This window comes from Aquila chrysaetos, chromosome 8, assembly GCF_900496995.4.
Source record: "Aquila chrysaetos chrysaetos chromosome 8, bAquChr1.4, whole genome shotgun sequence".
Taxonomy (NCBI): Eukaryota; Metazoa; Chordata; class Aves; order Accipitriformes; family Accipitridae; genus Aquila; species Aquila chrysaetos.
In genome coordinates, this window is record NC_044011.1 from 39,496,121 (window position 1) to 39,507,302 (window position 11,182).

General features: G+C 52.1%; 1 protein-coding gene across 3 annotated transcripts; it reads right to left on the reverse strand.

Moving 5' to 3' along the window:
- Nucleotides 1-1,373: 1,373 nt before the first annotated feature.
- On the reverse strand, nt 1,374-8,683 carry LOC115345219. Of its 3 annotated transcripts, none has more exons than XM_030023676.1 (4): nt 8,336-8,683; nt 5,462-5,564; nt 4,225-4,640; nt 1,374-4,123 (listed from the first exon to the last, which is right to left on the reverse strand). In XM_030023676.1, exons 1-4 carry the CDS (start codon nt 8,464-8,466, stop codon nt 3,964-3,966), a joined length of 810 nt encoding a protein of 269 aa, XP_029879536.1. In that variant the 5' UTR covers nt 8,467-8,683; the 3' UTR covers nt 1,374-3,963. The 3 variants fall into 3 exon arrangements, with proteins under 3 accessions (XP_029879536.1, XP_029879537.1, XP_029879535.1); XM_030023677.1 differs by having other exon boundaries at nt 4,436-4,643; XM_030023675.1 differs by having other exon boundaries at nt 4,225-4,643.
- Between the last annotated feature and the right edge of the window lie 2,499 nt (nt 8,684-11,182).

Genomic DNA, 11,182 nt, shown 5'->3' on the forward strand with positions numbered 1-11,182 from the left:
CAGAGGACAGAGCAGGCTAGTGCATAACTCTTGCAGCAGCTCCTCTTCGTGGCCAGATCCTGCTGGGAGGGCAGGGAGCTGCGCTGCAGCCTCCTATTCCCAAGCTCCCACCATTTCATAGGACAGCCAGCGCCAAGCCCCCTGCGCTTGTTCTGCCAGTTCACTTCCCAAAGCCTGGTGTGCCTCCTCGGTGGGCTTAGCGGAGGTCCCTGGGTCTCCCATGGGAGAGGGTCCCTGGGAAACCGCAGAGCTGGCCCTGCATGCCTGTGGAGGAGCGATGCTCCTGAGCCAGGCTCTGCCTTTGCTCTGTAATTAGTGCATGTTTGTCTCTTTGACTTCAAGTGATATTTAGCGGTTAGAGGTTGGGACCCTGATTACTCCAGCAGTGTGATAAAGAAATAGATAGGTAATTGAGATGCCGCTCCACGTCCGGGAACCGAGCTACCCTGATCAGAGCAGCTAAGGAGGCCAGCTGATGGGGGGGCGGGTCCCACCGGTGATCTGGCTTTTGGCAATGTTTGGTTTGCATGATGTGATCATATAATAACGTGATGGCTTTTAAGAGGGGATTGGAGCCAAACTATGGGCCGGTGCGCAGCAGGAAAGGACAATTCCCATGCCCACCCACCTGCAGGACCAGCGGGGCTGGGCGGGATCTCGGAGAGCACAAGCCCGTGCCCCAGCACCCAGACAGCCCCTGGGAAAAGGGTCTTCAACTGCTCCTAGAGACCCTCAGCCTTGGAGACTCTTTGCCTTCCCTCGGGGGCCAGTTCCAGCATCGCTCCTATAGCAATCTAGCAGCTGATCAGCAGACCTTATTTCCACTAAGTTCAACTGATTTCTTCTCCTCCTCCCCCAGTGTCCTCAGAGTGGCCAAATGCCATCATTTCATGTCTTTTTTTTTCCTTCTTAAACACTGTATGTGGTAGAAGGCAGGTGTCTTAAGAACAAGCCTGCTCCCTTCCCTTGCTGGTCACCTTTTCCAGCGTGCTCTACCAGGGACACAGCTGCGTCCTCTTAGCATGTACAAGGTCATATTCTCAACACCGCCTGCTAAAATAGTGTAATAAAATTACCTCACGTGAGCAGGACACTCCTGCTAATCGCAGCTTTGCTGGGTTAAGTGCTGCTACATGAAACATTTTGCTGGCCCGGTTTCACCGCTCTGCTTCCCACCTCTGCCAGTGCAGCAATGTCAGTAGAAGAGCGCAGAGTAGATACAGTTCCTACAAATGCATTCCCAGCAGCCGGATTTCGGGCTCAAACCCCGCCTGACACAGCTGCTAAGAGATGTGCAGGCAGCTGCATCCTCCCCACTGACTGAACAGTCTCACCCAAGACTCTTGCCCTCATGCCTCACTCTGCCAAAAACACCACTTTATGCCTCGCAGGAGCCGCAGGCTGCGCCAAAGGCTGGCTGCAGGTTGGCGGTACGTGGAGGTACACATCTGCAAGGCACCCCAAAATGAAACGCACCGCTTCAGCACAGGAAATTACTATTCTATTTTATTGCAGTTGCAGCTAAAAAAATAGAGACTAAGAAAATCATGCAGAGAAACTAAGTTGGGGATGTTTTGGTTTTAAAAAAAAAAAAAAAAAAAAAAAATCTGTTTTCTTTACTGAAATGAAAACGCCTCAGAAAATCTCAGAATCATCATCTGGGCGATGGGAGCTGGTAATGCGGAGAGGGGGCCCTTCCCTGGGGCAAGATTTTTAATAACTTCCTAGCTATGGGAGGCTGTTAGCAAATCTCAGCTGGAAGATTTTTTTCACCCAGCTGGATCTTGCAGTCTTCTTACATCATTAACTCACTGAGATAGTTTTTGAAGAGGGGGTTGTTTGGGGTTTCTTTGATTTTCTTCCTGACAAACCTTTCAGGTAAATCTCTGTTCTTCTGTGTTTCCCAAGGGAGAATGAAGTCTCTGATGTGACAATCATTTTGTCCTGCCAGACCAGCACATGGCCCAGCACACTTTTCCCAGGTTAGGGGAACATCGATGCCAAGTTTCACGGCTCCTTTCCCGGCCTCTGCAGATGAGCAGCAGAAAGGGTTCCTGCTTGCTGGTTTCTGGCTGCTCTGCTCATCGCTGTCCTCGAAACACCGGGGCTTGGTCTCGGCAGGATGCAATGCAAGCCGAGGAGCACTGATGCTGGCGCGGCACCAGTGGCTCAGAGCCACCCAGTTGCCGTGTCCCGCTCCTTAGCTTATGCTTAAATTGACAGATTTGGGGTTGAGAAGAAATTTTTCTTTCAGACCACATTAACAAGCAATCATGGTAGTCTTTCTTTTTTCTTTATATCTGAAGAAATTCCTTGCTATTGCCAGGGCCTAAGGTCAACGCTTTCCTTTCTCCTGCTCTCGCTGCCACACATCTGTTATGCTTCGCTTTTTCTATAGTTCTGAAGTTTGTAGCAGGCGCCGTGAGATGTTTCATGGCCTCTGGTAAATGAAGGTTTTCTGTAAACTCTTCTGAGCTGTTGTGTGAATGTCTGAGATAATGGAGGACTTTATCCTGCCGCCACACTCCCTCCTAGACACAGGAAGATGCGGTCTTTGCCGCACGTATAACAGATTGTTTTTTTTTTTACCTTCAGCTGAGGACTTGGGATTTGATGCTTTTTTTCTGTAATATTTAGTTTCAAGAGCCAAGCACACAGAAATCCATCCTGCAAGCGAGACCCCAGATTTCGGGACCGTTTGGGCACGCATCCACCTCTTGAACGCTGTAAGTCTGGCCAGCTTCTGGTCTAGCAGACCACTTGCAAAAGTAACACCAGTCACATTTGCAGTCCTTACCAAAGCATTACTGGAAAACAACCCTACAGCCATGAGTTTCCCAGATAATCTAACTGCTGCTCTTGCATCAGTGTTAAATGAGTTGCCTTTTAATTCTGTCAAGCATTCACTTGGTCTTGCTGCACAGGGAAGGAAAAATATTGCTTCTACTACAGGAAACAAAGTGGCTTTGGCTAAGAAAATATGCCTGGGGGGAAAATTGGCCTGGACCGGCTGTTATGGATGACACTGGTACAGAGGGAACAACATTGCTTTCCACGGCTGCTCCCCCACATGCCCTGTCCTGTCTACGTGACTCATCCTTGGCTTAGAGGGATTACTTAAGAGTGACAGGGGAATCCGATCTCCATTAAAACCAAATCATTTGTCACTCTGCAAGGAGCGGTGACAAGGAGGACAATTAGTGCAAACCGGGAGGCAATGTTTATGATGTAGAGCCTCATCCGTTAGTCAGTCGAGTGTTTATCAGCGTGGGTGTTTGCCCATCCCTGACGGGTAATGAGAGAGTTTGGTGGGGTCACTGAAAGGCCTCCCCATCCTTCTCCAGAGCCTCAGCTTTCATTAAAAAGACCATAAAAATAAAATAATGAAGTAGTTCTCCAGCTGTCGCTGCAGCAAAGCACTCCTCAACAGCAGAAGCAGAGGTAGCTGGTGCCACCTTCTCACCTGCATTTGCAGAGAGCCTGAACCAGGATTTCCCAGGTGAGATGAGCAGCAGACCAGGGTGGGCAGCAGGATGCCCCACATTCAGCATTTGCAGGCGGGTTCGGCGCATCACCGTTCAGGAGTGGGGGAAAGCAAGATTATGCAGATGTGCCTATTGAAGAGCCATTGGACTGTTAATGCTTTTAATCCTCTAGCAGTACAGGGCCATGGGAGGAGTTTAATTTCTTTAAGTGTAGACTCAGTTTACAGATTTGGCTCAGGAAGTGGATTTCTTCAAAGCTGAACAAAACCACGGGCTCACCACAAGAAAGCACCATAAGAGCAAATAGCATGCCCTTCCTTCCCAGGTAGCCTTGGACCAACTTATCACGTTCTGCAAAGCTCCGCCACTGAGCTTTTTCACTTCATTCAGTTCTTTCTTTCAAGGGACAGAGGAGTTTCCCATGTTTAGCATATGCAGTCATCCTGCTCAGCTTGAATTTCCCAGGGAAGCCCAGGTCTCAGCCTCGGCCTCGCAGGGACATGTCCCATTTTCTGCTTTCTGCTCTAGCAGAACTAGCAAGCCTTTGGTGCTTCAGAGGGGGATGCGCTGTACCGTTCTCTGCCCAGAGCACCTCTTCCATCAGCCTCGCTCCAGGCTCCTGGTTGTTTTTGTTATACCTGTGGGTGGATATGGGAGTCTTTGATCATCCGGGATTACTGCAGCATTATGAGCTTTCAAACAGAAGCGGATGCTCTGGATACAAAAGTGGGTCACGTACGGTGGTGTGCTGGAGACGCTTTGACGCGTAGGGAAAGGGGGGAGGCTGGGATGGAGGAACTGACTGGTGCATGGTTTGCATGGCGCAGACTCCGGCGAGCCTGTATCTGCCTGCACTGGCTGTGCCTGAAATTCAGTTACGGGGAGTTTTCCTTGGTGCACTTGCAGAGCTGCACAGGGACAAAAGGCTTTCATTGGAAATGGAAGATTGCCTGTTTCCAGAGATAAGGGGGAGATGCGGGAGATCAAGGCATGAACTGGCTTCTCCATGCCCAGTGCTGAGCTTCTTCCTTTCCCCTGCACACAGGCGCCAGCCCTGCAGTGCTCTGCACCGGTGTACGCAATGGCAGGAGTTGCTGGGAGGTGGGAAGCACGCCCATCCACGTCCCCATTGCGTATTCCCTCAGATGTGTTCTGCTGCTAATGAAATAATGTAAGAGACATCATTCTCCGTCACTTCCAGTTACCCCCCCACCTCCCCGCACAGGAGCCTGCCAGTGTTCCCCTTCTTTGCAAGGGTAACAAACCTCTGCTAAAAAGAAAGGCCATTAATAGTAATTACCCACAAAGACAACAAACACCACCACCCCCTTTCTCTTTTAACGAGCCCTAAAAAAATAACTTCCTTAATTGAAAAGCTTTCTACTTTGGAGACAGCACCAACACTTCAGAGAAGTCCAGGCAGCTCCGGCAAGTGAAGATGAAATGAAGGAATGTGTCAGACAGTGCCTTCCAGGGGTGCGTGAGGCAGACCTCAAAGTCAGGGGGCACACGAACGCCATTGCTGAAATTTCAAGGAACTATCAATAAGGCACTAATTGGATTGAAAGGAGGTGGCAGATGGAAAGAAACAAAACAGGAAAACAGCTTTGGAACAAACATCATTAGAAAGAGAAGTTTAGGCAAGCAAGTGGAGCACATCCTGAGCCCAGGAGATGAGCAGAGCATGACTGTCAGAGATGCCCCCGGTACCGCCTGTGCCCATGGCAAGGAGCCATCAGGTTGGGGTTTCTCCTCCTGCCTCTGCAGGGGGGTGTGGTGGCTCAGTGGGGTGATCTACCCACCAGAGCAGAGGAGAAGCCAGTGTGTGGCGTGGGAGGATGCTCGTGGCTCCGTGAGCAGGACCTCTCCCTTCTGGATCTTAGGCAAAGGCCATAATTCCATTCCGAGCAGAACTTATCGAGGGCCGGGAGTAACCTTCTCTCATCTGGAAGGGGCTGGAGGATTTATGAACCCACCTGTCGGGTGGTGAAGTGCCCTCTTGGTAAATGGTTTGCTAAGCATTCGTTCATCTTCCTCCCTTGCAGCAGCTGCACGAGGATGGGCAGTGCCCTGCCAGGACTGCGAAGCAGGGGAGGGAGGAAGGAAGAGGTAAGAAGACTAGGGATGACAGCAGGGACATTAGTGGGGACACTAAGCCTGGTCCAATGCTTGCTCTCAGTTCCAGGGGCTGGGGCTGGGTCTTGACCCACAAGGATGACAAGGGGCCCCAGGAGAATTAATTTAAACCATTGCTCTAGAGCAGGAAGGCTAAAACCCACGAGCCATCAGCATGACATGCATTGCACCTGACTGTTTCCCATCTCCAGTTCATAACTGTTAAGCTAAAGCCTTATCGGCCGGCAAGACAGACCCCGCTGCTCGAGCATCTATCGCTCCGAGTGCTTTTCCGACTGGCTCATTGAGAATTGCCACGGACACATAACCTCTGTAAGTTATTATAACTCGTTTCCCCCACCGCACACGTGCCCGTGCAGAGCGGCCTTTCTTCCTGCGGTGTTCACCGCCTGGCAGCGGCCCAGCCTCAGGCAGAAAATGCTTCTACTGAGGCTTGATCGATCGCCTCTCGCATTTGGCTACTCCCCAGCTGGATTAATGACATGTGGGATCCAGGACATGGCAACACGCTCTTCCTAATGGCATCGACGTGGCCTCTCTCCCCATGGGCAACCGAGACCCAAGGCTACAGCCCTGCACAACCAGAGCATCAGCACACAAGGCAGCCTGCCCTGCTTCCTACGCACCATGTTGGAGAGCTGTGAATGGCTAGAACCACTCAGAACATTTTCAGAAAGCCCAATATTTTGAAGAAGATAGGAAGAGCCAGAGCAGGCTCAGCACCCAGACACTTTGATGCTCCTCTCCCACCCCTTTCCGCATTTCCAGTTTAAACTATTTTGTGCAATTGCTCGGCTGCAAGACGTCGTCCAAGACATCTCAAAATCCTGTGGAGACATTGCTCACATGCCCAGTGCATAGAGATAGCCAAACTTGACCTTAGTCTTTACATGGGTGTCAGGACAGCCTTCTGCTACAGGCTGGAGGATGCTCATCCGTTTCCATGCAGGCATTTTGCCTCCTGCTCCTCAATGCGCTCTCGGGACTCTGCTCTGGCTCCCTTCATATTTCTCCCTTAATTGTAGCTCTACCAACTCCTTTCAGAGGCAGTGCAGGCTTTTCCCAGGGTATGGAGAAAGGCCGTAGTGCTTCCCCAGCAGCAGATCCCCACCGCTTTTCAACTCCTTTCGGAAGGCAACGATTCGCTCTGCAGCATCTGCTCCCGAAGCCCGTGAAGGCGAGTCGCTTTTCCTGGTCGCCCACTCCAGCTGTAGCCGAGGTGGGTCGCCGCACCCATGCTGGGTGCTGCGGCTGCTGATGCTATTGCTATATTGCATAATTATGGCATAGCACATATATAATTACAAGAGGCCCAAAGTATCCCTTTCATTACTTTTATGCAAGCAAATGCTTTTCTCATCAGACACCCTGGCTTGGCTGAGACGCCATCTCTGCGCTGCTCCTTAAAGCAGCTATGCAAATTGGACCTTAATATTGTTCAGATAAATGGCGTGAGGAAGAAAATGGATACAACAATCTGTTGCAAAGTTAACGTTGGGCTCTACCTCCCAAATTGGCTCAGGGAAATTAGCAGGAAGGATCAGATTACATAATAAACCTGCTTACCTGCTCATTAAATTAATCTTTTCTTTCTTCCCCTCTTCTAGTCTTGTGGTTTCTATAACCGTAGAATAACTAAAGAACAGCAAAGTCCTAGATGAAAGGGAGACTAGGTCTGGAAGCACAAAGATTAAAGGAGAGTTTTTAGGATTACTCTTTGAGTATTTTTTTTTTTATCTTGGGTCTGCAGTGATTATTCCCGCTCCTCTCCAAGCCATCCTTCTGGATGTATCTGGGGGAGCATGCAGGCTCTCGAGCAAGTTCCAAGCATTTTTCCAAGGATACAGCAGAAATCTGCACTAGCAGCGGTGTGGGCAGCTGGAGCCCCGCAAGCCTCCAAGATCGATTGTCTTTTATCTGTGGCTCGGCAGGGACGCAGCCTCCTCCTGGGGTCACACCCCAGACTTGGAAGCCCCTCTGTCTCACACCACTTCTCACAGCCCTATAGAAATGGGAAAGGAATGAACCACAGAAGATTTTTTTTTTATTTTTTTTTTTTTTAAAATTGCAGGTGAACCAGAAGCACTGGAATCTATTTAGTGCAGGGTTTGCTGCTGGTCACAAGCTGAGCTCCAGCCAGCACAGGGTGTCCCAGAGAAGCATCCCACAGACCGCAGCCACCTCAGCTCTGCTTTGTGTTTTTCAGAGGAGCACAGCCGGCGAGGCTCACTCCCAGCTTATCTTTGCCCGGATTTTTTTCCCAATGGTTTTGCTTTTTCAACCATTTTGCACACCAGGCCCTTTCCCAACCCTGCTCTCCTCGTGCTGCAGCTGGAAGCGTTCCTTCCCTTCAGGCAGGTGATATAGTGGATGGGAGTTTGCAGGCTGTTAGGCAAGCAGGGAAGGCAAAGCAGTGTAGCAGTGTCTAAATCACTCGGGCTCAGATTTATGAAAGCAGGACCCATCTGGGAATGGCAGGAGAGCAGAGCCCCACGAGGCAGCAGCAGCAGCATCTCCGAACCAAGAGATGCTCCTCCGGCACAGGGAGAAGCGGGGAGGTGGGCACAGGGCTGACCAGTATTAGAGGCACTTCTCCCAGCAGCGCTCCCCACTATTAAGGACAGTTGTCCCAGCGGTGCTCCCCAGTACGATGGGCACTTCTCCCAGCGGCGCTCCCCAGTATTACGGGCACTTGTCCCAGCGGCACTCCTTACCTGCTCCGCTGGCACAGTCTCCGGTGGGCAGGTCCAGCCCAGTGTGAGAGGAACAGATCCCAGCTCTGCTCGTCTAGGGGAGGATGAGAAGAGGCTGCTTTAGAGAAATTCCTGCAAGGGATGCGCACCATGGCCACACATATACATATGGAATTTTATTGGGAAGAGCTTTTTCCTGGGGAATTGGGCTTTTGAGTCCAGTCTGGAAACCAGGCTGAGCACAAACAGGAGGGCTCAGGTTCTGGAGATGAAGGGCCAAAGTGAGTTGTGGGGTGCAAGCGGCTGCGGGTGGCTGCGGCCCCAGCTGTGGCACGGAGCAGGATGGGGAGGAAAGGTTCCTACCCCAGCCTGTGCAGATGGGGCAGTGGCTGAGCAAAGCCAAACACCACCAATTAATTAGATCTTATTTAGCCAACATCCTTGGAGTGTTTCCAAAGCCAACACCAAAACAAATAAATAAAGCAGCAAACCCAAGTGAATTTCCTTGCTGAAAAAATAAACGATTTCTTTGCTAAGTAAAACAACCAAAGGACATCCCTGGGAGCCTGGAGCAACGCCTGCCCCAGCGGAGGTAGGGCAGCCCGGCTCGGCACAGCCCAGCAGCCACGTCCTCCTTGGCCGCCTGCTCTCTCATGCAGGGGAGAACCGCAGCATCAGATCGATGAAGCATCGAGACGGAGAGAAGGCTGAGCCGGGCTCGGAATATGATTTATGATCTCACAGACAGTCTGAAGTGGTGTGGTTGGGTTTCTTATTGTAACGGCCTCTCGGCGAGCAGTATCCAATTAGGTGACCCCCTAGGTGTCCCTATTGATTTGGGGGGGGGGGGAGTACTTTTCTCATTACGCCTTCAGCAGCAGCGCCGGCTGGGCTGGGGCGAGAGGCCCTGGCAGACGAGCAGCCTCCAGGGGTGCAGCCAGGCCGTGCTGGGCTCGGGGGGTCACCTGCAGCCTGGCAGGGCCGGGGGGGGCTGCCAGCACCTCTCTGGGCATCACCCCCTCCCGGGGCCGGCGCTGCTTTCTTACCTGGTCTGGCCGGGTACCGGGCGGGTACCAGTCCCCGCTGCAACCACACGGAGCTGCCTGGCCGGCTGCCTTCGCTGCGGCTCAGCGATGTGCCCCGGCTACTTCAGGCCAGGCCAGGTGGTGGTGTCACCTCTTCTCTCCATGAGAAAGTCCTCCACCACGAGCCTGGGAGTAAAAAGCATCAGTTCTCAAGCAATTCTACCTCCCCCTCGCTCGTTAAACAAAGGAGGGCGAAGAGCCGGAGAAGACAGAGTTCTTAAATTAATCAGCACAGTTTTCTAACTAATGCCCTTTATGTTTTACATAATAATATAAAGCTTTATTCAGAGACAACAGCCTCCTACATCAAAGATCCCTCTCTCCCACTCTGAACTTTGGAGCCCTTCTCCTTGCAATTAACACAGAAAGATCTAAATAAAGTTACAGAGAGCAGCTTGCAGATAATATCTCAAGCGAGGAAGCAGGGCTGGCTCTGCTCGGCAGGCAGAATCACAAAAGCCGCTTTGCTCGCTGTTCCCTGCCCGCAGGGACCCATTCTGCTTTTGTTAGGCCGCGTGTGCACGTGTATAAAGGCGAAATTGCTGGAGCAGGCACAGTGACCGGGGTTGCGGTGCTCTTTATCCCGCCGAGCTGGCATCACCGCCTAGGAGGCGGCTCAGAGGAGGAAGTAGTTTAATTTGATTCTCCAATCTCAAAGCCCGTGCCTGGAAAGCTTTGCATTGTGCACTGTGCAAAGACACCAGGCCAGGCTCCGGTGCCCTTATTTACACTGCTCCCTGACCAGGCCTGTTCACGCTTTGGAAGCTCGTTGCAGCCTTAATGCCCAAGGGCGTACGATCAAGGGCGCCCACCCCAGCCCTTCGTTAATTAATGTAGTTACACAGCTTTGCCGTGAAGTTCAACATTTCACTTTGGAGGAGCACATGCGTGACTCGTGGTTGCTGCTGAGGGCTGAGAAAGCGAAGGCAGCAGCAGGCACGGCTGCCCTGCACCCAGCACGCAACAGCCCGGCAGCAAGATCTCTGCTGTCTCTCCGACCAAGACAGAGACTCCCGCTCCCTCCCCTTCATCCTCCTCACACATCATCCTTTCAGAGGGCCCGGCCGGCGGCTGGGGCCCGCGGCTTTGGTGAGCTCCCAAGCCCCCTGTGCCCCACGCTGGGAGCTCTCCCCCCACCTTCCTGCAGGCTGAGCTCTCCCATCACTATTCTTGGATCTCTGTAAAATGCTAATTGCTGTGCCTGACCTCCCCAGGATAACAAGGGAAAACCTCCCCTAATTAGCACTGCAGTCTGGGGGTGAGAGAAACCAAATGTTGACTGTAGAGCGGCTGCACTTACAGTAAATTCCAACATATGCTGTGGAAAAACGCCGCCTAAATAAGGCTTCGGAAGCACGGGGTGTTTAAATAATAATGAATCCCCACTGCTGTTTATTACAGAACAGAAATGTAGTAAAAGGCAAAGCTGCGGCTGCGTTGCCTCCTCCCTACCAGGATGCCTTGCAGAGGGCCGGCAGCGGAGGAGCGGGAATCCCGGGGACACAGACCTGCGGCAGCGGGAATTCCAGGCGCATGCAGAACATTTACAGGCATTAGCAACGAGGCCTCCAGTGTCCCCGCGAGCTGGGCAGTTCTTCCTGCCCTCATTTTGCCAACACAGAGAAGGTACCAAAGGGCCCGGGGGAAAACTACCTGCCCAGGGCCACGCTATATGGCACGATGGGGAGTTCAAGCACCCCGGGCTCCTGCAGACGGATGACCTCTTTAGCTGGGGGGTGGGGGCTGAAAACTGGGGGAGACCGAGGGTGCTGCAATTCAGGAA